Here is a 27,686-nt window from a genome sequence, read left to right as displayed (position 1 = left end):
GGGCATGACCATTCATGGCTGGAGGTCGCGGCAGATCGCGTGTTTCATTGTGTCTGTGTTTCTCGAGAAGACTTACTGTTGTCCTATCATCAGTCCAGTCTCGTACAGTAGTTTTGTCACCTCCGATGGTTCCCACCAAACAGAAGAAATACCTGCACGTGTTCCTCATACGTGCCAAGTGCCTTTTCACGGGTTTTCTGGTTGAGCATAACCAGCCACGGAGCACAAGAGACCACGTGTGACCACTGTTCCGGAAGATGTTCCCAAACTGTGACAAAGCGAAGCGCTACAGGTGTGGACGGACGAAGACCATTGGCATCATCGGTGAAATGGCTGCGGCCGCGCAAAATGCAATGTTGGAGAGCCTGAGATGAGGCGTCTTCGCAATTGAGGTTGATGGAAGCAACAAAAGTGTGTCGCAGCCCCATCCGATAGTGGCTACATATGACGGAAAGGAATGGCAATACAGTGAAACCTCGTTAATGCGTACCTGGCGGGGATGCGAAGAAACTACGTACTAAGTGGTAGTACGGCTTAACCAAAAACTCAAAATACAAGTCCGCGTACCTGTCTAATGAAAGAAAAATGAAACATGTTCGACAAAATGAGGATAGATATCGCCGTTTGTTGACTTTGCAACAAGATAGTCCATTATTTTCGCTTCGTACCGAGGCAGCCTTGCAGCAATGATCGCGGCTTCAAATCCACATACATTCCTGTCGAGCTGTTCAAGAAGTCCCCATTTTCTGGCAAACTGATCGATGGCATGGATGATGTCCAGTTTCTCCTTATGTTCAGGATACGGTGGCATGGCGCTATCCCACAAGCCAACACAAGTGACAAAGAAGTGAGAAACGAAACTATAGGAGGGGGAGGAGGTTCGGAGCCTACTTGCCCTCTCCACTCAGGAGAGGAGAATGACCTCTCCTTGCAGGAGTGACGTACTGGCGTCGCCCCGTCTCTGGAGGAGACACGTGCTTCCAAATCTTTGTTTCTGGTATGGGAGGAGCTAGTTTTTTTGTTCTGCACAGTTTGTTTCAGGACGAAAAGTATGCATTAACCGATATTGAGGCTGCGAGCAGCTACGGCTTAAGTGGGTAGCAAATACATTGGTTTCAATGGGAGTCGCGACGGGGATTCAGCGCAAGTACTGCTTAAGCGGAATTACGGCTTAAGCAGGTACGTATTAATGAGGTTTCACTGTACAGTCGGTGGCAATGCTATGTCGAGTGTACGAAACTAATGTGCAGCGCGTCCCAGCGTTGTCACAGTTCTTTCGCTTTTATATTTTGTAATAATTTCTGTAATGATGTTTCCTGCAACAGTTGTGTATAGAACTATTTCTAAGCCTAGAGATATTATCCCAAGAAGTCCACGTGGGTCCTTGAAAACCCTAGAAAAATTTCCCAAAGGATCTGTACCAACCCTGTTGATTTCAAGAGGTGCCGAGTGTCGCATGGTATCGGCTGCTACGCTGTCATTGGATAAGCTTTCATGGAATGTGACACAAAGCTGCTTCAGTCTAGAGCTAGATAAAATGTTTTCATGCTATCAACAAACGTGCATGTTCGGTGGCATTTTTCTTGTACCATTCTGCTTGGTTGGCGGGGTCCTGACCGAGTACTAAAAGCGCTAAAAACATACAGAAAGGACGAAACACACAGGTAACACCTGACTGGTGATTTAGCAAAAGTTGATATGTAACTATGTTCCGATATGAGGATTGAAATTTCACGTTCCCACCACTATCGCTACAAGCAGGCTCGTCCGTAACACAAATTGTGCCACAACAAACTTTGAGTTGTTTTCTGAGACCTTCTCGGGGTCAAATCAGTTTAGTTGGCAGATATAGGGGAGCGTTTATCATGTTTCACGGCACCCTTACTTGTAAGCACAGGTCAGTGATGCAGGTAGGGAAGCTCAAAAGGGAATGCAGACTGAACTCTGCAAACACGCACAACTGCCAGCCCATACAACTTGCCGGAATGGTCTGTCTGAATACAGCTGCCTGAAATGTTGATAGAAGTGGCAACGTAAGATAACAATAATTTGTGGCTTAATGTTGGGAGATGACTACGATCATGTGCAACACTACAGTTGTTGATGTTGTTGTCTATGTGTTGCGGTCATCTCTGAACAAATTTTACCCACCTGAAAGTTCTTTAATGAGTGCTGAGAACACAGCACACAGTGTGCACACTCCCTTGCAGACGATGGTGTGTCTATGCAACTTGTACCGTGCCACTAAACTGCTGGAGTCCTGCCTGCAGGTAAAGACAAAAAAAGACTCCGTAATGCCTGCACCTCCCATTTGCAAATATACAATTTTTGGTGTGCATTGAATGTCAGCTTATACTCTGTGTACAGGCAGCTTTCAAGTTCGGAACTTCAATTTATTTTCAGTTCCAGACTGGGAGCACAAGACAGCAATGGTGAACATGATGTTGAAGAAATCACAAAAGATGGTAATGTTTGCATTAACTTTAGCTTGAGCGGTATATGTTTAATGTTCATATATGTTTAATGTTTATACAAAAAGTGCATTAGTTAAAGGGGTAGTGGTTACCACAACAGGACCAGACATCAAACCTTCTCTGCCGGCGGAAAATGGTAGGGAAAGGAGCCCCAAGCCCAAGAAGGTTGCTTCTCGTAAGGAACGAACGCTGCCCCAGTGGTTGGTGGACAATGCTAAAAGCAAACCTGCCAAGAAAGGAAGCATTGCAGGTGAGAGATGTGTACATAATATGCTTCTCCCCAATAAGACTGGCATTAGGTTTCAACACCCTATAGAGGTGGCTCATTACTCCAGCTGATGTACTGTGGGATAGAGTTTCATTCCAAACCAGAGCCTAGTACACATTTAAGGGTCACACTGTGCAGTGAAGCCAGGCGATTCATGAGGGCAGTAGAAAAAAGAGAGAGAGAGAGTATGCACACACACAGATAAGAACAACACATACAGGCAGTGGGCTGAGTTGTGCAGGCAGTTTGTAAAAGCACTAACATGTATGCATGGATACAAGTTATTGCAAACATTTCGTATACTGAAGGTGATGTATTGTGGAGTGAGGGAATGATGAAAGAAACGTTGGAAAAACCCTTTTGCATAGTCATCACTATGGGCTTTTGCAGAGTTGTTGCTTTAGCACTTTCCTTCATTTCCAATGTCATTTCAGCTTTCTTTCTTATTTGGTCTTTGGGCAAACAAACAAAATTCTTGGAGATGGAATTTAGTGCTCTGGATACTACTACCCTAATATCCGTTTGTGTAATGAATCTTGTTTTCTGTGGCCTTATGAAAAGGTAAAAAAAATGTGTGGTTACGGGGAAGTTGAAACAAGTTACGTAAACGGCAGTGACTAATGCCTCTAATGCTGCTGAAATGGAACGTTGATTTTGTGCAGCCACACCAAAGCCAACGAAAATGAGGCAAGCAAAGCCCAGGTACACTTTCTCTGAGAGTGATAACGAGTCCGCAGACGAAGAGGAGTATGCACCCACCAAAACAGCAGGACGCTCTTCTCGGAGAAATCGTGGCACCATGCAGAAGATCTCCTTAGGTGAGGTGACTGATGACATTGTTTCACAACGCAAAGAAAAGTTACAAAGTAAGCTAATGGGTGTGAAGGAAACAGGCGGGACAACCTTCATGTTGCGTGATATCCAAAAAAGTGATTTATTCCAGAGGCGATCGTGCCGGAAACGGCTCGGCGCGAGAGAATAGCGATGGCGCTGTATGGCGATGGCGCTGGAACCGCTACAGTTGCCCCCCTCCTAGTGAATGGGTGAAGTCCATGAATGGTGCGTGCAGAGTACTGGCGGCGCGGCGGAAGCTGGCGGACGGAGGCTGTAGGGCAGGGACTTGCGGGCGCTTGGGGTTGACAAATGGTGTAGCCTAGCTGCGAGCAGGCTTCCGTGTAAGCCGGCTTGAGCCGATGAATAGAAACTTGGTCGTCCTTCCCGTTGATGCGGAGCATGAAGTGCTTCGGTGTACGGCTGATGACGGGGTAGGGTCCGTTGTAGGGCGGTTGAGGCGTGAGCAGGTCCCGATGACCGTAGACCCTAGCGCCAGAGGTGTGACGCGGGGGCGTCGGACGCAGGTCGGCGAAAACGGCTCGCAGCCGAGAAACATAGTCTGTGGGGTCGGGAACGGTGCTGGCGGGCGCAGGCGCGAAGATCTCGCCAGGAAGGCGAAGGGTGGTGCCGTACACCAGCTGCGCGGTAGTGCAGCCCAAGTCAGACTTGAAAACCGACCGCAGGCCGAGAAGGATAACTGGTAAGGCTTCAGTCCAGGCTGAAGAGTTGGAGTGTGCTCGCAAGGCGGCTTTAAGGAGCAGGACGTCTGTAGACCGCCAAACACCTTGTCATTGATGCTGTAGGGGAATAAAGAGGGACTCCGAGTCCAGTCAAAGAGACTGTTTAATGCTGTGACGATGGATAGAATGAACGAAGCATATCGCATGCAGATGATGTCACGCTACTGATGTCCGAGCCCCGCGCCCCCTTCATCGTTTTCCAACACACTACCGGGACGTGCTGAATGCAAAGCGTTGTTCCAGCTTGTGAAGGTGCTGCACTGGTCATTGTAGAATGTCTCCGTCAGGTAGCTTTATGTTGCAGGCATGTACTAGGCCATCTCTGCTAAGAGAAAGTGCAACAACACAAGCAAGGGCCCCTTGCTTTACCAGATGATACCAAGAGCACCAGTGTTGGATGCAGTGCACAGTAGACGATGAGCTGAAGGCAGTTCCACAATGTATTTGCGCTGCCTCTTCCTTTCTGGGATCCTCGTCCGCCTTTCGCATCGTTGCTTGCGAACAGTCTCGATGATGCTTTCTCCCGATGATTGGTCTCTGCTGCGAACACGGTCATTCCTTCCAACGCCGGTGCCTCTGTCTCTCTTCTGCCTAGGTGAAGCCGACCGAGGTCGTGGACACAGCCTAAATGACGTCCTTCCCAAGGAGCCCACCGTTCTATCTTTTAAACGTGGTTCGTTGTCCCTATGGCTCTCTACGTCGTCATGTTCGCTCCTTGATCGTCTGCGAAGGCACCTGAAGTACTTTCTGGAGTACATTCTTGGTGGTCTCAGTTCTACTCGCTGGTCTCTGGTGTCGTCATACTCTTCGTACTCATACGCCCTGCGAAGGTCATCTTGAGGGGTGTTTCGTGGTAGACCTCTAAGGCGACAGTAGTTAAAATATCTCGGCATGGGTCCTCGACGCTGTGGTATGAAATGCTTGATGTGGGGTAGGTCTTCCGACTCCTGTGGTGGTGGCCCTCTGTGGGACATCAAGCGACGTGGTCTGAGGAACCAGTGTCCATGAAAACGACACCGGCCTGCAGAATACGGATTTCCTGGAACGTCTTCTCTATTGGGCTCAGTCACGTTGGCTGCTTTGCGACCTTTCTCTCCAACAGAGACGTCGAGCTCGACCACTTCTCTCTCACGTATGCTGCGCATTACCCTCTGTAGGTTGTTGCAGGTAATGGCCGTCTGATGAACGAAGACGTCATCGTGGGTGTCGTTCCGGTTGCTGAAACCATAGCCATTCTTCGCGTTAACCATTTTGACAATTCCGGGCACCCGGTCGGTTAGCACAGGCTTCTTCACCGAGTCGCCCATGGTATGTCTCTTCGATGTTCCATGCTTAGCCCTTCGCTGCTGGCCCCTCTGTACAGCAGCAGGTACTTGGAGGGTCTCGGAAGAAAGCTGATCTCATTTGAGACCACCTATCTCCACTGTCTCATTAGCTGTAACAAAAGGAGCTTGTCCAGGTGCTTCAGACGCTCCAGGTTCTTCGCTTGTAGATGATGTAGGAGCCTTGCAGCATGGTGTTGTAAGATGCTTTCCTCCACATTCTTCGCAAGTTATCCTGAACGCCGATCGGCACATTTTAGCTACATGATATTTCTTTCCGCAACAGAAACAGGAACCAGACTTCTTGAGTTTTAAAATCTTCTCCAAAGGCAATAAAACGGTAGTGCATGCATTCACTGAATGTTGCTTAGAGCTGCAGAGTACACAGGTGAATGTTCAGGTGATACTTCAGTGTAGGAAGACAGAGCGACTGCGGAAGGTGCTTGTATCAGAGATTCTTGCAGATTCTTCCGTCCCAGTGAGCGCTCTCTGAACTCAATTTCTCTTCACAGAAAAGTCAGTAAAACGCCAAGTTCATTGGAATCAGCCTCGGATGTTCGAATGTTGTGACCGTCTGGCACTCACAGTGCCTGTAAAATTCAAGCTCAAGGCAGTGCGGAAGTTTCTTCAATAGGAACTATCTGGTACAGACAAGCTCTTCAGGTTGCGTATCCGTACTGTCAGTGTATCATGCAACTGCCTCAACCTCACTACGTCATCGGCAGAGCGAATCATCGGGAACTCCAGCAAGTAGCTGAGATGTTTGGAAACCAACCTTTCTCTGTTCCCAAACTGATTCTTCAGGATTTCCACAGCTGCTGGGTAGTTGTCGTTGGTGAGGTCCAGGCCTTTAGGAATAGCTAACTCAGCTTTGCCCTTGACCAGTGACCATAAATACTGAAAAGTCACGACATTGGAAAGCGCAACGTTGTTGTGGACCGCTGCAGTGAATTGGTCCCAGAAGGATTGCCAGGCGGACAACCCTCCAGTGAAAGGATCTATGAGCTTCAGAAGGCTCACCGATTGTGGCAAAGCTTGGCCAGTTGATCCTCAAGCGACTACAGCTGGCAAGTCCGCATAGGGCCCGTTGCAATAACGCTGCGCTGCCAGTCGGTGACCTCTAGTGATGACCTACAGGTATCTGTCGCACTCTTCGGCTTCATCTTCCATCGCATCATCATCGATGATCACAGATATCTCTCAGTTAAGATCTGCAAGAACTGAAGCCTTCATAGTGAGGACGTACTTCTGATTCCTCCCTGGGTGGAGGAAATCGCTGGAAAAGTGACTGTATGTTGTCCGCAAGCTTCATAATCCTCGCACACACCGGTGTTTGTTGTTTCCGAAGACGCTCCATTCACAACTTCTGAACTTCTTAATGGTCTGAATCAAGCACTGATCAGAGCCCTCTTCCCTGTTTTCGGCACCAAAATTACTGTAGGAGAATAAAGAGGGACTCGGAGTTCAGTCAAACAGGCCATTAAATGCTATGATGATGGATAGAATGGATGAAGCATATCGCATGCAGATGATGCCAAATAGCTGATGTCCGAGCCCCGCGCTCCCGTCATCGTTTTCCAATAGATTCATTTTATTTGTGCAACATCTGCATGCATAGAGAACAACAGTAAGGGAACTGCTGCACCATTTGTGCCAAAAAGTGGATCCTGCAACATGCTGCTACTAACGCGTGTTTTTCTGACTAATTGCTCTATGTTTCCTCCAAAAGGGGCTGCCGGACGTGTAATGAAAGTGAAAACGAAACCCAAAGTTGTACGGTTGCTCTTTCCATTGTTAAGGAACACTTCTCCGAAGAATCCTTCTGTGGCATGAGACCAGGTCCCACAGTTTGAGATAATTCACCCATCGCTGGGCACATGGCCAATGAGAATATGACGTTATGCATACGAGTCTGCCAATCAGGAGCCTTCTTGTTTGGCTTGACTTTCGGACTGTCCTGGCTACCATTGACTTCTACTGGTTTTCATGCCTGACGCCCAGCTATATTCATATTCTAAAATAACTAAAGCACTTTTGGCTAAAACAGACATTTTTTTGACAAATCGTATTGATTCAAAGGTCTGACACATGTGTTCACCGTGCATACAAAGCCCACTGAGCTGCGCTTGGTGACCTGTAACAAAGTTTGAACTTGCAAAATGATACACGCTGTTTAATTCCTAACCTCCATATAATCTCCATATAACGAATTTGCAAATGCTGGCTCTTTGTTTTGTTAAATAGAGCAATTCGTTAAATGGAACACGCCAAGTGAGACAAAGATGGCCGCCGCCACTACCTGCGCCACGTGTACCGCAAAACACCATTTGTCATAAAACAGGTATCAAGCTATGAAGGGCACAAAATATCAAGCTTTATTCATCACATAACGCTAGGTAATACGTAATTTATGCACAATATCGCTTGGAGCGTTCGTAACTTTAGTACTCCGGGTGGCCTCTACTGCTTTCTCCTGGTTCTCTTGCGCACTCGTGTATCAATGTTTCTTGGTTGGTTCACTTGCACTCATGACACACATGATGCACAATTCCGGAAAGAACGAGAGTACACCGCTGTTGAATACCGAAAGGAACGAGAAATGGGTACATATCACGTAGACGTTTCATGACGGAGTCATGCTCATTTTACCACCGTCGGCGTCAGCGGCGCGAACAAACACAAGTAAAAAACAGCACAAAATCGCAACCTACTGTCATCTGCATCAGCAAACGCACATAAGACTTCGCGAGAGGCCAGCCATGCGCGTTTTCGTGTCCGAAAACTGGTGCGAAGAGGCCCTGACGCCGTTTTCAAAACAGCAGCGCCGTACCGAAAAATACCGGTGGTGGCGGCGCACATGTCTACACGCTCCTTTTATGCTGTGCGCAACCGTGGCAACCAACGAAAACTCGCATGAGGACAATGGAGAGGGGAAGGTTTCTCCTCCTCTTCTTCGTGGTGAAGCAGAAAGACACGTGCAGAAGGTTTTCAGAGTGCAGAGACTTCGTTAAATAGAAGCAACCAAACGAATGTATTACATTAAATGGAGCACAAAAATACATTGGCGTCTACGGGGACACGTACGAGCGACAGAAATTCTTCGTTAATCTTCGTTAAACAGAGGATTTCGTTAAATCAATGTTCATTATTGAGAAGTCCAACTGTATTGAGGGAGTCTCATGAGAGCGTCTGATTTCGTGTATGTGATTTCATGCATGTAATCCAGTCTTTGTTGTGCGTGAACGTGTTCCTCATGCTCCAACTCTCTTACACGTTGAGACTGGGAAGTGACGTGGGTTCAAATTCAGGCACCGGCTGTTCTGAGGTTTTCCCTGGGTTTTCTGGCAGACTTTCTGGACGAATGTCGACACGGCTCTCCTTGAAGTTGGACGCATACTAAGCCCTCTGTCCCCCACTCGTCCCTGCTGTCCTCTCTCCATCTGTCCACGTCTGTACGCCACTCATAGCACAGTTCATTCACTCAGCTAAAATGGAATAATGAAAGAAAGAAGTCAGCGATATCATGATCAATTCAGCCCTTCACCATCCCAAATTTTACATCGATTGACGACCACCCAAAGACCATATCGAAAGTCATCGCGGTGCCTCATTGCTCTGTGGACATGCTAGGCGGTGACACTCTGCACTCGGCCAACGACCAGTAATTTCATGGCACCGCTCCCGCCTCTCACAAGTCGCAACATGTCGCAGTCCTTCTCTCATGGTTCCCACTGGTTCTTGAAACTCTTGAATACCCTGGAATTTGAAAATGCCATTTTCAAGGTCTGGAAAACCCATGAATTTTCCAACGGTCCTTGAAAATCCTTGATTTTGCATCTTTTTCTTGTTCTCATGGCGCTGCTAGTGCAAATAATTATACTTACCCGGAGTCGGAACTACAGTCGAACCTCCATATAACGATACTCACGGGGACCGCAATTTCTTTCGTTGTATCAAACATTTCACTGTATCGAATTGAAGGTCACGAATGGCGATCTCCGCGAGGGTGCGCGCTGTACATAAGCGTCGATAACTCCCACTGCGATACGGAAAAGTTTTTCTTTAAAAAAATTACAGCAACTACAAATACAGCGCCAAACAGCACCTACGGCATTTTATTCTTGCATGAAATAGCCGGTAATTCGCGTCTGCGTCTGCCTAGAAGATGCGCTGTCACGCATTGTCCGTACGCCGCCAAAGCCTCCGCAGCGTTCTTCATATCGTGTCGCGATCCTGCACACCTTCCAAGCACGCCTGTGGCAGTGGGTCTTCCGTAAGGCTCTTCGTTGCTACGACATATTTGTCCCCGTCAAGAAAATCTGGCTGATTTCGTCACATAGGGCGCCACGTGCACGTTGGTGCCTTGCGTCTCGTGCTCGTTTCGTCCTGTACTTGGCTGCAACCGGACAGTTCAAAACCAGCGTGAAAAGGAGAAATCTCAGAAGGAAAATCCCAAACCTTCCAATGACTCAGACATCCTTTTGTAGGCATCAGATTCCTCCCGACCCTAATCGCGCGTGTCATCCTTCGTCGCGGGAACAGGATGCAGCTTGCGCCCTTTGTTTTCGTGACCCTGAAATCGGCTTTGGGGTCATAAACCTTATCTCGTTCTTTCGCTGTATCGAGTCATCGGCTGAAAAGTATTTTGTTGTAGTGGGAGATAAAATACATTGATCTCTATGGCCCTCTGCCGGGGAATCCAAATTATTTCGCTGTATCGCGCGAATTTCGTTATGTCGCGTTTGGTTGTAACGAGGTTTGACTGTATACCGTATTTACTCGAACCTAACGCACACTTTTTTTCCAACTTCCTTTGCAAAAATAAGCGGTGCGCGTTAGAATCTGGGACGACCGCGAGAGATAGCGCAGCGCCTGCACTTTGGTCACATTCACGTGGTGAAAAGCGAAAGCACGTGCCCTGTGGTTCTCTTGGAGATAGCAATCTCTGTTCCCAGTTTTCTGCATTCGACACGTGGCAAAAAGCGAGACCACGCGTCCCAAAATTTTCCCGAAGATAGCGATGGAGGCCTGCTCCTCTGCCTCTTTTTCACAATCAGTTACGATGGAGCAAGGGCGGGCCCACTACGAGGCCGCGTTTAAGCAGATTGTCATTGACATTGCCGAAGAAAACGGAAATCATGACGACAAGAATTCTTTCAAGAAATGTTGCATTATGAACGCGCTTAGCAGCACGGAGGATGACATGCCGTGGTGCAAAGTGAGTGGTGACTCTGACGATGACTGCATGTAATAAATAGGTACCTTTCTTGCTGTTATCTACCTTATGTTTACGGCATATTTTCGCACCCTCAAGGATGATGCACGTCAAAATCGAGTTATTTCGCGTTTTGGTAGGTGTGCGTTAGATTAGAGTAAATATGGTAATTTAACTATAGTACTGAACTATATAGTTCGAAATCACAGGAGTTAGCACTCCTTGCAATAGGAATGGGCAGCGAGGAATGAATGGAGCCTTGTGTTGTATTAAACAATTCTGCTATGATATTTAATATTCAGGAGTCGTCAGTCACGTTTGTGAATGGATCACTATTGTGTTTTCTCTCGTGCGATACTTGTTGGTTGTAAATGCTTTTTTGTGTATGTGTGAAATGTTGAAGCTCCGGCCGTAAACTGTGTTTTACATCCTACATAAAATGAGCTACATCCTACATAATTTAAGCTGTCCTAAGAGCGGAGAGAGCTGTCTTAAGAGCTGAGCTTTAAGAGGTCCTTGAAAGACCCTTGAATTTTGGTTACAAAGTTCAGTGGGAACCATACTCTCTGTGTCACACCGCCTCAGACTTTGCGATGGTCCTCCTCAAACATCACCGGCAGCGCTTCCAAACCCACTCGCTGACCTGCTAATCCACCCGACACGAAACAAAAAAAACACACACACAAGAAGCTCCAACCCTATCAATCCTTCAAGCCCCTAAGAAAAGCCTGAAGAAGCTAAGAAATGATACTTCTAGCTATATGTTCCAAGATTTCATGTAAAATTTAGTACTTTGTCCTTTGTTTAAATAAATGATGGGGTGTATGTTTGGAACCTTTTCTATTTAGTTGCATGATAGCTCACGAGGCTAGTGCTTTACACAATGTTATGCCAAAAACAAGTTTGATATACAACAGCGTTTGCACCATATGCAAGGAAATTAGAAAGTGGTACACTCCGCTCTGTGGACTGTAAAAGCTGCTACAAAACCGGATTTTTCCTGCTCCAAGAGTTACTACAGGCAGCTTCTTGTCAGTTACACCACTGGAAAGATTTTCTTACGAAAACTCTGTGCATGTTGAGGAAGGTGTATTCATCATTATGAATTTTATGGTCGGTTATAGAAGTTATGTTTCCAAAGTGAATGTGGTTGACTGCAAAAGTTCATGTGTGGCTAATTGATGTGATTACTATCAATCAGAAAATAGGCACCCTAGCACAATCCCACGCAGCTTCTTGCCTCGATGCAACATATCATTACATGCACATGGTGTACCTTTTTGTGGCATTTCCGCAAGCGCATGGCAGCACACAAGATGTGTTCGGTTTGACAGTAGCATTATTCGATTCGTATTCCCGGTGTTTACCAACATGGAAAACCGGGAATTGTCAGGTCATTTTCATGCGACTGGAAAAGTCAGCGGATTGTCAGGGATTTTGCACTACTGCACTCCCAGCAGTTGGGACTAATCCAGTTTAACCCGCGAAAATGTCGCAGATCAATTTAAAGCCTTGCATAATTCTTTTAAGAAAGCAAGAGTTTTGCAGAAAACAGACAATTCTAAGGAAAATGGCCAAAATTTGTGTGACTGTGCAAAATTTCACACATTCATCGAAAGCTGGGGGCTCTGCTTATAGTAGAGGTACAGCTCTATTTGGCTGGACTTCCTGTAGATGGTGTGTGAAAGGCCAGAAACTGTTTTATGAGAACATCCAGAAAGGCTAACATTTTGTCAATACTACTGCACAGTGAATTTTATGAAAGGTGCAGTAGAGTTCCTAGTAGTAATAAAGCAGCAGTAATAATAATAATAATAATAATAATAATAATAATAATCCTAGTAGTAGTAAACTTCCTAGAAAGCATAACAGCTGGTTGTTGTTTGGTGAAGATTAGTAATCACTAATCAGGTAATAAAGGGCCATAGAGTAGTTTATCCAGTACAGTCCTTAGAACAAAGGGTGAAGAAGAGAACACATGAATGAACAAAATGACACATTGTGCTGATTTTCAAGAAATTGCACCTTGTTGCTGACAAAGCAGCACCACCTCTGTGCTTGTCCCTTTATCAGTGTTGCACTTTCTGGAATCTGATGTTTTACTAGCATAATAAGCATTGGAATTAAGAATAGGAAAAGGGCATGTAGGAAAGACCTCCAATGCAAATACTAGATTAAGAGAATGCTGCAGAAGAAAAACGAATAAACACAGCACATTAAACGTTTGCATACGTTGTGGAGTGAATCTGGAAAACTCCATGACTTACATGGGAAAAAGGATTACGGATGTGTCACTAAGTCTGTTATTTACTCCAACAAAATATATCTCTTTTATTTTTTTATAAGAGCACCAATGACATATTTAAGAGGAGTACCATAAAGGTAACACAGCTTGTCAGCATCGAAGAGTGGGAGGCATTTAAGAAAAGGGCAACAATAGGTGCGTTAAGTAGGCGCTTGGGGATGGGTGGGCGGCTAAAAAGTGTTTCGTTGTGGCGGGAGTTAAAATACCTTTGTCTCTATGGCCCTCGGCCCGGGGAATCCAAATTATTTCGCTCTATTGCGAATTTCATTATATTGCGTTTCGTTGTAACGAGGTTTGACTGTACAATTATTCACTCTTCCTTCTCAAACATAAGTGCAGTGTGGGAACGATGAACAACTTTCAGCTGCAACATTTGTGGTGTGCGATTCTTTTCTGTTTCAGACTCTGCTCACTTAACGCGACACAATCGGCACTCGAGCACCCGAGAGTGTGAGACTCCGTGCCACTTTTCACGCTCCCGTTTCAAATGGATGCATGGAAGCAGACGACAAGCGCCCGGGTGCTTGAGATTTTTCATGACGTACTTCCTGTTGAGCGCTGGCAGGACGACCCTCAAAGTGTGGGCTCGGAAGAAAAATATGGACTCACTATGTCACCCAATGCTCCGATTGCAGTAAATTGTAATATTTTTCTAACTGTTATCATGCTTTTTTATTAGTGGACAACTTCCACACGGATATTGCACGGTTATTCGCGGGAAATGTGGTGCTTTAATGCATACATCTTCACGCCATGTAGTCATCTTCAAAGTAAACAGCTCCTATTGTGTCCGTTACAAATTCCTATCTTTTCCATTTCATTCTCTGTTGCAAGAAAAAGTCTTCACAACCACTGTCGTCTCTTCCAACGCTGCTATAGGTTCAAACTAAGCCGACGTATCCTCCGTCTGTGCACTGCACGAGCAGACAACAGGAAGCGGCATCAGCGAGCGAGCAGTGTAGAGCTCCAGAGTTGCTTTTGACTGTTTAGAGGCCGCTCCGGGTGCCTCATGCTCCCGATTTGAGTGCGCCAAAAGAGGAGCGCCTACTTAACGCCCCGAATGTCAACAAAATCATTTGTTGAAAGTCAGTGATCTGTACATATGCATTATACTTCTTGTTTGTGTCCATTGTTTTATATGATAGTTGTCTCATGATATAAAGCCACAAATTATTTAATTATCTACTGTTGTTTTATAGGACCCACTGAAGGTTTTTACTGCTTTTAATTCTCTCTATATAATTATTCACTCTTCCTTCTCAAACATAAATGCAGTGTGGGAACGATGAACATTTGTGGTGTGCAATTCTTTTCTGTAGATGACTTTGTAGCGAGTGATGACGATGAGTGGGGCAACAGTTCGGAGGAGGCGAAACCGCGGCCAAGGCGAAGGCAAGTTGATGACTCGGGAAGTGACTGGGAGGAGGAGAACCGTAAGAAGAAGCGAGTTCGACGATACGTATCGTCAGACAGTGATTCCGCCAGTGACTGGGAAAGGGCCAGTAGAAAAAGGAAGGTATGTGCAAGCTCTGACTGTGTTCTCTCCTATGTGCTGGAAGAGTTCTCTTTTGATTATGGTGACATTTACACCATGCACTGTTCAGACATGCCTTGGCCACACACATAGGGGTGATATCATTTCTGTTCAGGCAAGGCGGTCCCCTTCGGTTCTTTGATTTTTGTGATTATCTTTTATGTGAAAGCACCACCCCTGTGATGAACGATAGCACTGGTCTCGGACTTCAGATAGCAGCGGTTGTCGCAAAATAAAATGAAATGTGCACTCTGTGAGCGTTACGGATTGTCTGAGCAGCACAGCACTTTGAGGGTGCCTCATTTGCTCTACCTAGAAGTAAGAGATGCAACATTTTTTTCGTGCATTCTACACATACAGGACTGGAACATTTGCTAAAATGAGAATGTGTTCCGCACCACAATATTTATAAAAAATGGCAAAATTCACCTATAGCGCAATTTTGCTCAAACTTCCCAGCCTCATTTGAAGAGCAATGTACAACTGACGTTAATGGGTTTTAGATTGAACGAAAGCGTATTAATAGCGCCGTCAAATGATACATTTTGTGAGGCCGTAGACAATGCACTAGAGGTTATACATATATTAGTTAGAACCATGAACGGTACCAGGCGCAAAGTTTGTAAGCCGGTTCCTGAAAAACACCACATCCAATTTTAATGAGAAAATTTGTATTTGTTCAATATTATATACTAGTTTTCTAATTCTATAAATTTTATACATGCTAAAAGTATAGAACCCAGATTACAGAGCGGGAAAAGCAACAGGAGTTTCGCAGTGTCCCTGGTCACTCCACCGCCGCCGCACGGAGGCACGTGGGAAACGCTGTGCAGTACATATACAAGTGATTGTTGCATTCTCTGATCTTTGCATGAGACAAAATGGCCATGGCTATTTCTCTCTCACCAGGAGCTCTAGTTCGGTTTTATGCACTCATAAGTTGACCGTCATACAGCGTAATATCACATAGTACTAGCCGGCTCCCGTTGTGTGATGTTCCTCTGTGCAGAGAGTCGAACCGAACCCGAACCGAAAACCGTTATTTTTGGCCGAACCCGAACTGAACCGAACCGAAAGAGTCGATGCCATCTTGGAGCTGAACCGGAACCAAACCGGTAAAAAAAATACTGGTTACCGGTTCAAATAACGGTTCACACGGAATTAAGTGCGAAACTTTGTATGTTGTGCATGAACACAAAAGCTATTTTTCGTATTTTTTCTTCATTTACCAGCTTCGTAGACTTCCTCTTGCTTGCTGAAAAAGTCGTGCCATGCAACAATGATCTGGATTTTCTCGAGTCACTAAATAGCAACAGATAGTAAGTGAAAAATGTTAGGACTCCTAATGTGTGACATACATATGAATATGTATAAAAATTGGGGATCAACGACAGTTTTGGGTAGCAGTCAATAAGTGACATATATTATATAATATGCTAATCAGATTCGGCTATACACAGGGTGTCCACCATAGCAACAAAAATGATCGCTAGAACATAGCACCGTCAAAGGGAAACTGACACTCTGCTATGACGTTTGTGTCAGAAACAGGCAATGTATTGTAAGATCAGTCCGTTTGTAACACAAACCTGGCAGTTTTTCTTTGACAGCGCTATGTGTTCGAGATCATCTGTACAGTTATCGCCCCGGCGTCGGGAACGTGGCGCCCCCATCGCCCGGCAGATCCGACCTGTCGCAGCAGCCCGCTCTCACATTATGGTTGGGTCGCTGTGGGAGTCGAGACCCCTACGTCAAATTGTACGTAGCTCACCCGTGTACGGGGAAATGGGAGTCCTGGCGGGTGAGCCAACCCGGAAGTTGTGTTGGACCTGTGAGGGCCCCTTTGGGAAGGGAACACACCGCTTTGGCCCCTGACTTCTCGTAGTCTGGAGGTCCTGGGAGGTCCGACCAGGACTATGCAGTTCAGTCACTTCCCCTTCTCCTTTACACTTCCCTCTCCTCCTATTCCTCTTTCCTTTCCTCCTATACCCCCTTTCCTTTCCCTCTCCAAGTCTTGGCAGTGGCAAGGACCAACCTCGAGCAGCGTTTTGACCTCTCTGAGTACTCTGCTCTAGGGTATAGTACTTGCCGAGATGCTGGTGCGTTGACCGCGTCCTCTGGTTGTGCTCGGTGGTGGGCAGCATAACGTGAGTACCGAATAGTTCTTTTCCACTTCATGGGTTCTGAAAATCACAAAAAACAAGATCAACCCCTGAAAAGGAGTCGCACCAAGGTCACGCTAAAGGTCGACAAGAAACACGCAGAACACTCACTATCAGAGTTATCTTTCCCGAGGTTTCTGGTGGTACATTCAGCCGACGCTGAGAGGCCAATGAGCAGAATATCTCCATTCATGATTGCAAAAGACATCAAAAAGATTGTAGGAAAGGGCTATTCAGCCAAAAAGCTTTTTTCTGGAGATCTACAAGTTGAGGTACAGACAAAGAAACAAAGTGACGCGTTGCAAGCCACCAAGCAGATTGCTGGAACGGACGTTTGTGTTACCCCACATCGTGTACTCAACACCGTGAAAGGTGTTATCTCAGATGATGATTTACTTACAAGCTCTGAAAGTGAAATTTTAGAAGGTTTGTCTTCGCAAGGGGTCCGTAGGGAAGGCAAAGAAATCCTGACAAAACACATTATACTGTCGTTCTGTTTGCATTCTCTCCCATCCACAGTTAAAGCGGGGTACCTTAATTGCCAAGTACGTCCATACATCCCAAATCCACGGCGGTGCTTTAAATGCCAGCGCTTTGGGCATGGTTCCCAAACTTGTCGTGGCGAAGCCATCTGCCCAAAGTGCGCGGGAAAAGACCATGTACCTGAATCTTGTACTAATGCAGTTAAATGCTTAAACTGTGCAGGCGATCACCCAGTTTTTTCAAGATCATGCCCTCGATGGCAACAGGAGAAAGAAATTCTAAAGATTAAAACAATACAAAACATATCGTATAAAGCGGCAAAATCACAGCTTGATTTCCAAAGAGTTAGATCCTTTGCGGAGGTGGTGCGGAGGGGAATGGCCCCACCCCCGACGTGCGTTGAGACTCGGACACATTCTAAGCCGGAGTCTCAACCCAACATTCCCCAAAAGACTAGGCGGAGTACGCAGAGACTATAGCCAGTATCCGTAGCCTGCCAAACGAAGTCCAGTGAAGAAACCTCTTCGGAGGCTGTCGCCACCCCATCTTCTGGGGGGAAGTCAAATCATGGCAGTAGAGGGAAGTCAGCAACCCATGGAACTTTGGGATGCGGATGACCGTGCATCGCTGAAGTCAGTGTCGAGGCGATCAAAAGGCAGAGGGAGAGGCAAGACAACTTAAATAAGTTGTTGAAGTTTTAAATATAGCCTAACTAAATTACTTTGCCTTTAGAAAGGCACACTTCTAATAATGAGTATTTCCATTACACAGTGGAATTGCCAAGGCTTACGGAGCAACTTGGATGATGTATATGCCATAACTGAAAGGTACAATTCAGTGGCTACATGCCTACAAGAAACTTTTCTTCCCGGAAATAACATAAACCCATTCAACTACTTTAGTCTTTTCTCTAAAGCGAGGACTAACACAGCGCGCCCCTCTGGAGGCGTGGCAATACTTACAAAGGAAAATTTACCAGCAAAAGAAATTCCTATTGTTACAGGTTTTGAGGCAGTTGCAGTACAGATCTGCATCGATCAAGTTCTTACTCTATGCTCCTTGTACATCCCTCCAGATTTTGACTTTGATCCCCTGGAACTAGAGCGACTTCTGTTGCAACTCCCACAACCATTTGTGGTTCTCGGTGACCTTAACGCACATAACCCCTTGTGGGGTAGCAACAGATATGACATATGTGGTAAACATATTGAAAATTTAATACATGCCCATTCTTTGTGCGTGCTGAACATGGGAGCACCTACGTATTATAATGCTTTACATCATACCTTCTCGTGTGTAGATGTATCCTTCTGCACAGCATCGATATTTCAACTCTTTGAATAGTCAGTAAATGACCATCCTTATCGAAGCGATCATTTCCCGACAAACTTGAAATACGTACAACATTGTAATTCTCTTTTAACGAGGCCGCAGAGGTGGAAACTGTCCCATGCAGATTGGGAAGCTTTCCGAAAAATATGCTTATTGGGACCATTATCCTCTGGTATGACTGTCGATGAGGCGAATCAAAGCATTGTGGAGGCAATAATACACGCTGCTGGAAAAACTATTCCAAAAACAACAACCTCCCTACTTAAACGTCCTAAACCCTGGTGGACTGATGAATGTAAAAAGTCATTTAAGGAACAGAGGAAAGCTTGGGGAAAATTTCATAAGTTCCCAACGCAGGAAAATCTTATAGACTTCAAGAGGAAGCGTGCTGCAGCGCGGCACACTCAATGAAAAGCCAAAAGAAAATCTTGGCACGAATTTCTTACATCTCTTAATCGCAACACCCCATCTAAAGTTATATGGGATAGGCTAAACAAAATCCGAGGTAGTTATCGAGGTTTTATGATGCCTATGATTCATGTGAATGGAGTACCTTGCAAGAACCTAGACGAACAAGCAGATGCCCTGGGTGAATATTTTTAAGAGAGATCTAGTTCGTCACACTACAGTCCACGTTTTTTAAAATACAAGAGCAGAGAATAAAATAAACGTATTGTCACTAGCACATTTGATACTGAACCCTACAACACAGATTTCACGTTTGACGAATTTGAACAGACTTTGTGCATTGCTAAGAAAACAGCCCCTAGGATGGACTCCATACACGTTGATATGATCAAGCACCTCTCAGCTGAGTCACAGGCTACACTTCTAAAATTTTTCAACCAGATATGGAGGGAAGGGAAGTTTCCTTCTTGATGGAGTGAAGCAGTTATTGTACCCATACTCAAACCTGGAAAGGAACCATCATTACCTTGCAGTTACAGGCCGATTGCACTGACCAGTTCGGTAGCAAAAATTATGGAACGTATGGTTAACAACCGCATAGTGTACGTATTAGAGGATAAGGGCGTTTTTAATAAATACCAATGCGGCTTCCGCGGGGGTCGGTCGACAATAGATTACCTAGTGCGTCTGGAGACACAAATTCGGGACGCTTTCTTACGAAACCAGTATTGCATCTCAGTATTCTTCGACTTGGAGAGAGCATATGATACTGTCTGGAGATATGGAATCCTACGACATCTTAGGTCATACGGAATCTGTGGGCGTATGATCAGGTTCCTTGAAAGCTTTCTTCAAGATCGTACGTTCCTAATACGCTTGGGAACCACATACTCTCGACGCTTTATTCAAGAGAACGGAGTCCCGCAGGGATGTGTTTTAAGTGTCACGCTCTTTATAATGAAAATTAATTCTATATCTAAGGCTATGCCTCAAAACATCTCATTTTCACTTTATGTGGATGACGTCCAACTATCGTACAGCTCGGTTAACCTCCGCGGGGGTGAGAGACAATTGCAGAGTGCTATAAACAAACTTTGCGACTGGGCGGACGAAAATGGCTTTCGTTTCTCGGCTGAGAAGTCTACATGTACGGTTTTTTCACGCAAAAGGGGAATGCTCCTAAATCCGACCCTTAAGAGGGGATATCACCGAGGAGCCATCTCCGATTCACGACTTTGTCGCATGTAGATGGCGCCACACAAACATCCGGGTCTCATCAAGGTGAAAGCTCTAATGAATACCCCTGTTACGAGTTTCTCCTCCGCGGGATTGTGTAGTTCCATAAACACGTGTGACCTCCTTGACTATTGAGGTGCAGGGATCTCCCGTCACATGTGGGTTGCCAAGGTCAACTGAGCTAAAGGAAAAAAGACAGGTCCGACCAAGGCGAATTCTTCTTCATTGTCTCTTTGTGGACAGCATCTCCTGACTTCTGGGGTTGATGTTATCTTAACTTTTCTAAGCTTTCCATGTCTGAGTTCTTCGACACCAGCCCGCAAAGTCGAAGTGTTACGTTTCGTTCGCCGCGCTTATTTCTTTAAAATTATATTGACCTGCTGATGTTTCTTTGGCTGGGAGTTGCAAAACATTTCGCAGATAGAAGCTAGGCTTTCGTAAAGCCAAGTGCTGTGTATTCACAGAAAAAGTGTGGTGCATTGATTGATTGATTGATTGATTACATTACCATATAGAATTTCCCCAATCTGCAAAACACACACGCAAGCGAACCTATGCTTGATTAACGATGAAAGAAGAAAGTCACTGAAAAGGTTAGCCAGCTGTAGGACTCGAACCCACATCTTAGTTCTTTCATGTCTATGCTTGATGTTTACGAGTCTCATACCATTTTTTATTTCTCCTTTATTGGAAACGGTCACAATCGGGCAGGGGGACACAAATAGGCGACAAAACACTTTTGTTTAGAACTTCTACTACAATGTCATACCTTCGTCCTATTCGATGTCTGACTTATGGGTGACGGAATAAATGGTCCTAGAATATGAACCCACAGAAGAAAAAGAAAACGCCATGGCAGTAAAAGAGCCGCAGTCGGTAAAAATGTGAGCGATATCGTTGGGTGAGCTCTTGTCCGATGAGCGATTGTCGGCGCCCTGGTGAACTTCATTCCGATAGAAATTAATTCGCAGGGGCACTACATGCGAAACGAATTGTAAATAGCTGTATTCGAAACGAATATGCGAAATTTTTCTTCTTTTTTTTTTTTTTTGGTTTTTCAGCTGAAGAGGGGAGACCACTGGTTATTTCCATATCTTTGTCATTCACGAACAGCACAGGTCAGATAAAGGTTTTTCAGTTGTCTTCTCATACTTCAGTTGTAGATTAACCGTATCATCAGCAGAAGCGGAGTTGTAAGGGCAATGAAACAATTGAATAAGTGTGTGTTCAGCTTTTATTATCCATAAAACATCGACACAGAAAAGTCTGACAAACAGATGAAAAAAACTAGCTTCCAGCGAACGATCGCTAGCGAACTAGTGCAGCGAGTCATATCGATTTTATGTTAAACTCTGAATCAAATGTAGATTTCATTAATCCATTAACACACGGAAGAAGAAGAAGAAGAAGAAAAGAAACAAGAACCTACGTCTCCCAATTTCAACAAATCGGAAGATCGAATGGTACCACTCGGTCGGCTTTGATGTTCTTCATCGGCGATCTGCAACTACGCCTCTGCATTTTTGTCCGCGCAGTACTGTCGGGCAGACTTGTGCGTAACTCGTTACTAGTAATTGCGTTAGTTGTAATCAATTACTTTTCTGAGGTATTTTTGAGCAATCAGTTACTTTACTGTGAAATTAAGTTTTCGAGTAATCAGTTAGTTTACTGTGAAAGTAATTTTTCCAGTAATCAATGACTTTTCCGAGTAATCGATTACCCAGTAATTGGTTACTTTTCTGGCAGAGATTAACTTGTCTTTCTGATGTTCTGCACCAAGTCAAGCCCGTCAGCCTTAGTTGGGCCGTTCTTCCTTTTTAGTGACTCTAGTTCTACTATAGCAAGCGGAGGTCATTGTAATAACGTTCTGGAATCTCAGGGTCTCTCTCCCAAATCCCTTCCTACACCAGAGGTGTGGTACATGAAGCTTTTGGGGTTTAGTGAGTCATGGGGAAGTTCCACGCAATGTTCTCCCACAATCGGGTCAATGGCTTCCGGGGCCATAAATACAGTAGCCGTACAGATCTACCTCTTCTACGCGTTTGTGTTTTTTGCTGTTCTTCAGCTGTTCCGCTGTTGAACAGCTTTTTCTTTTCCTTTTCTTTCTTTCTTTTCTTTTTTGTTCTTGAGGCACACAAGGACGGGTATAATTTGCGTGAATGTAGAGTAACGACCGGAGTAACGCGTTACTTTTCTACTCGTTACTCAATCACATTTGGAGTCGAGTAATTGGTAACGGTAATCAGTTAGCTTTTGCGTAGAAGTAACGGTAACGGTAATCAATTACTTTTGTCCAGTAACAGGCACAAGACTGCTTGAGGGGCCATTTTTTGTCGACCATTTTTTCCTACACCCGTACGCATCCCAAGCAGCAAGATGTACTGAAAGTCGAGTGCAATAGGGGTGGACGGGTAGGTGGAAGGCCTTGAACAAACTCGTGAAACTAAAGAACGTTGATAAGACACATACCGTCCACCCCTGTTGCACCCAACTTTCAGTACATTGTGCTGCTTGGGATGGTATCCACCACATGCGAAATCATTATTCAGCATGAAACGGACGTAATCTTTAAATTTCCTTATCAACTTAGCTTATCTTGCTACAATTTACCTAGACGTTTCATGTCCTCCGTTGCTTTCCATGCTGGAGCAGCGCTCACATTATTTTATGCCCTCTAGTCTAACGTGTGCAGCTTCGACATTATTGAAATGTTTCTCCCTGGTTTTCTTTTAAATAATCAATCAATCAATTATTGAAATGTGTTCGGTTTGGAAGAAACATCGATGCGGTTAGGAATTCGAACGTTGAATTGCATGTTTGATTCGGAATTCAAACAGAATATACGACTACTCGCTTCGGTTGACCTTTCCTTTTTTCCCTTGTTCTTTAATTCATCTTCATATCCCCCCCCCACCGTGTTTATTCACACTGTAGCAAAAAGCCGACGTCCAAAGTGAACAAGCCCACGCGCATCAATATTGGATGTCCCTCAGGGGACATTTTTTTTGTGCACATTTCTTCCAGCTGATAATTTTTTCGGTGGCATTTTGGTTATTTGGGGGGTGGGGGCATTTTCCCCTAAAACCCTGCACCGGAGCAACTAATAACAAAAGCAGTGCCGATTTTCATACTCAGTGCAATTAAAAACTTGTATGCTTTCAAAGACAGCACCCTATAAAAGTAGGATACATGGTCCTTTTTCCGAAAAATTGGCGGCCACTGTGCACAGAAAACAAACAAGGGTGATCGACACAGCTGCAGACTTGCCTGCCGGAAAACTTGCATTGCCATACCGATCAGGTCGGAAAAACCCTAGGCAGGGAACAGACTGGGAGATTGCGACACACATACTATCTCCAACAATCCCAAACAGCAGACGCTTTTGTCATTCCCTTATCTAATCTCCCAAAAAGAGCTGTTTCAAAGACTTCATCAGAGGGAATGGAACCTTTCAGGAAAGGGAATCTAGGATTGGGTGTTGGATTTACGCTGCTGTGTGGCAGAGGGATTCTTTGTACCCCTTTAGCCCGCGATATGGCGCCACAGGGAGGCGCAAAATGCAGCGCGTTACCAACATTCACATTTTATAATATATCGAGAGAACAGATAATCGGATGTGGATGATCCTCGTGTTAAAGTGCTCTAGAAAGATTTTTGCTTTGCCGCTCCAGGGAAATTTCCGCATAGGTCTCTTAGTTTTTTTATCAGAGCGTGTCAAAGCTTGAGTATCCAATTTTGGTAATTTTTTGTACTTCAATAACGCGTTTAGAAAAATGTCTTGAGAAAAGCAATATTTTTTCCTGAAGCGACAAAGCGCATTTCCGAATGCTATCCAACAAGACCAGTCTCGTGAAAATCGGTTCATTATTTTCTGAAAGAGACTGCAAAGTTTGTCCCATAGAAAATACATGGGGCCGCCGGAGGTGGTATCCCCTCTTAAGCTAAACAAGCGTGAACTCCCAATACGAACAGAGGATAGGTTTCTTGGTGTTACCCTCGACCATAAGCTGACATTCATACCACACATCAAACACATTGAACAGAGGTGTAATGGAGCTCTTAATATAATGAAGGTAATATCACATAAATCATGGGGAGCGGACAAAGACACAATGGTGGAAATTTACAAATCCGCTGTACGTCCAATACTTGACTATGGAGCTGCATTTTATGGGTCAGCTTGACCATCAGCATTGAAAATTCTTGACCCCATACAAAACCAAGCTCTCCGACTGGCGACGGGAGCATACCGTACCACTGCAGTGGAGAGTCTTTATGCAGAGTCAGGCGTTTGCAGCCTTAGAAGGCGAAGGCAATTCCTTTCTTTCATGTACGCTGCGAAAATAAGGAGTCAACCAGAAAACCCTGCACATGGATGCATTACTGAAACCCGATATAAAAGACTTTTTGAAAAGAAACCAAGAGTAATTCCCCCATTAAGTATGAGATTGGAACAAAATGCCCAACAGGTGAACTTCCTGGACTTCCAGAACCCCCTCTTTGGAGCAGTTGCCAGTACAGCTCCGTGGGAGAGAAAGAGGTTCTCATGTAACGTCGCACTAACCAAATATGATAAGAAAGCAGTCAGTCCGCAGGTCATCAAACAAGAATATCTTGCCATAAAGGACAGTTACAGGAAGCACGATGAATTTTATACCGATGGTGCAAAAGGCAAAACTGGAGTTGCGTATGCTTGCGTTGGCTAGTACAAGAGATTGACGAAATTAAATAAGCTTCGCAGCATTTTTACTGCAGAACTGTATGCGATTAACATGGCATTAGACAGCATAAAGGAACACAGTGTTAAATCGCCTGTCATATATACGGACTCCTTGAGCTCACTTTTAGCTATAACGTCCACCAAGCAAACAAATAATTATTTGGTGAAGAATATCCAAAATAGTGTACTCACACTTTCGATGATGGGACATGCGATGAAATTTATGTGGGTTCCAAGTCACATATAGGAATTAAGGGAAATGAACTTGCAGACCATGAGGCTGCACAGGCACTTTTAGGGAATATCACGGAACAAAGTATTCTGCTGCATGACTTTAAAAGAGCAGTGCAGAAAGCTCTGCATTGTGACTGGCAGCGGAACTGGAATGAACAAGTCAGAAACAAGCTGCACATGATAAAGCCAACATTGTCATCGACAAACGTTTCTAACAGAATAGATCGCAGAAGAGAAGTGACCTTGTGCAGGCTGGAAGTGACCTTGTGCAGGCTGCGTCCTTTCTTACCCATACATATCTTCTTAAAAGAGAGGACCCGCCTCGCTGCGAATCCTGCGATGACATCCTCACAGTACTTCATTTCCTGCTGATATGCCCTGTATATGAACGGCTACGACGAAAGCATTTTAAACTGATGTACGATATGCTCATTCCACTTCATCCTGCGCTCCTGATAGGAGGTGAACCGCTTGTGGAGTTTGACTCCGTATTAAACTTCCTTAAAGACATCAAGCTCTTCCAATACGTCTGACATTGTTTCAACCCAGTGATAGTCCAGTAGATAAACTTAGCTCTGAACACTGAACCGGCAGGAACAGGGACGTAGGCCCTCGCCTGAGTGTGCTCCGAAGTTCATCAGAACAGAGGAATATTGGTGACTTCCACGCCTGGAGCACCCTTGGAATCCCTTCGGGGTAGAGGGCTGGGTGATCCCCTCGCCAGGAGAATCGCCGAAGTTTCGTACGCGAAGCAGAGGAATATTGGCAACTCCCTTTCCTGATGTTTCTCCAGAGTTCTGCAGCTCAGTACCCTTAATATACTAAGTTAGTTTGACTATCTACCTTGAATACATCACGTAGAACTACTTGTCCATACATTGTCCACCATATATCCTATAAGGGATCACATCCCTGTGGTGCAGTGTTACGGACAGTGACGTGTGACGTGACTTGTTATCTGACATTAGTATGTGTATACATTATTATATATTTCAGGAAAAACCCACAATATCGTATTTTAGTAAAACCACAAGACATCACAGTGACGACGATACACCTACATGCCATTATACGGCACAGCTTGATCTTCGATATCCTTGCGCCAGAAAACTCCTCCAAACTCCACTCTACAGTTATCGCAGGCATCCTGCATATAAATATGAATACGCGAACCACGCGAGATACTACGTCGTTAGCCGTGCGACCTTCGGTCTTTCAAATGTTCTCATTTTGGTTTTCCTTTTCCTTTTCATTTCATCTTCTTTGTGTTTTCTTTTGTGCAGTGCTGTGCGAAAGCAAACTACCTGAACTCAGCTACAGCATGCGTTCGTGTGTACGACGCTGCAGGATCCTAACGTGCGATTCCGAACGTGCGTGTGTGAACTTAGAGAAGCGCCTTACAAAGTAAAGGGCCAGGCATCCTCATGCGGGTCAGAATGAAAAGAACATACCAATATGGTTTTCCTTGTACATTTGAAGAAAAAGGGGGGAAAAAAAAGCGTGCTGAAATCGCATTTAGGAAACAACAATGGATCGAAAGTTGGTCGAACTCTCTGTTTGTACTTGCCCTTGCCCGTGCACTGTCTTTGTTCCACAGGCACTTCACTCTAACGGCGAAATGGAAGCACTTCGACGGTCAGTGATAATACTATAACGCGCCTTTTACATGAAGACTCCGGGGCTCAGAATCGCAAATAACAACAGCAAAGATGGTAACTGAAAACTGTTATGACTACTAATCATGGGCATACTGTGAGGGGGGCAACGGAGGGAGGGGGGGGGGGGGGGGGCCTAGAACTCCAAGGTCGCTGTGGAAATAGTGCACTCTTTAGTCATAGGTCGTAATAGATACAGAGAGACAGAGACCTCTGAACACCCACACAGTGCACAGCGTCCGCTTCCAGAAAATGATGTGGTGGGGATGGGGGTTTGCACCCTTGCCCACCTAGAAGCACTTTGCCCCCCCTGGAAAAAATACTGGGAACGCCCATGCTGCTAATGTATAAGACATCCACATGGATATATATAAGAATTAGGCATCAACGACAGTTTTGGGTAGCATTCATGAAGTAACATGTTTCATAATAATATACTAATCAGCCGCCCTGCTGCTGAAATGGCCCACGGTGGCCACCCTAGCTGCTAAAATGATCACTGACATAGAGCTCTGTCAAAAAGAAACTGACACTCTTTCTTACGACGTTTGTGTTACAAACAGTGCTTCATTGTAAGATGTAACGTCATAGGAGAGCTGTCAGTTTTTCTTCCCAGCACTATGTTTTTGTGTTAGAGATCATTTCTGCAGTTACCGTGGGCATCCTATATATAAATGGGAATACGCGGACCAACCTATGTCTATGTCGTCGGCTGTGCGGCCTTCGGTCTTAAAATTTTCTCCTCTTCGTTTTTCTTTTTCTTC

The 27,686-nt window shown here is 45.1% G+C and overlaps 1 protein-coding gene across 1 annotated transcript in view; it reads left to right on the top strand.

Moving 5' to 3' along the window:
• Positions 1 to 27,686, top strand: part of LOC135396588 (aprataxin and PNK-like factor) — a 56,258-nt gene that overhangs the window by 5,252 nt on the left and 23,320 nt on the right. The window contains exons 4-7 of the mRNA XM_064627632.1: positions 2,404 to 2,465; positions 2,575 to 2,724; positions 3,405 to 3,560; positions 14,478 to 14,674. Of these exons, the coding sequence (XP_064483702.1) occupies positions 2,404 to 2,465; positions 2,575 to 2,724; positions 3,405 to 3,560; positions 14,478 to 14,674 (565 nt within the window). The remainder of the gene's footprint in view (positions 1 to 2,403; positions 2,466 to 2,574; positions 2,725 to 3,404; positions 3,561 to 14,477; positions 14,675 to 27,686) is intronic.

Source organism: Ornithodoros turicata, chromosome 6, assembly GCF_037126465.1.
Source record: "Ornithodoros turicata isolate Travis chromosome 6, ASM3712646v1, whole genome shotgun sequence".
Lineage (NCBI taxonomy): Eukaryota > Metazoa > Arthropoda > Arachnida > Ixodida > Argasidae > Ornithodoros > Ornithodoros turicata.
Note: the sequence above shows the minus strand (reverse complement) of the source record. Positions and strands in the feature narration are given on the sequence as shown.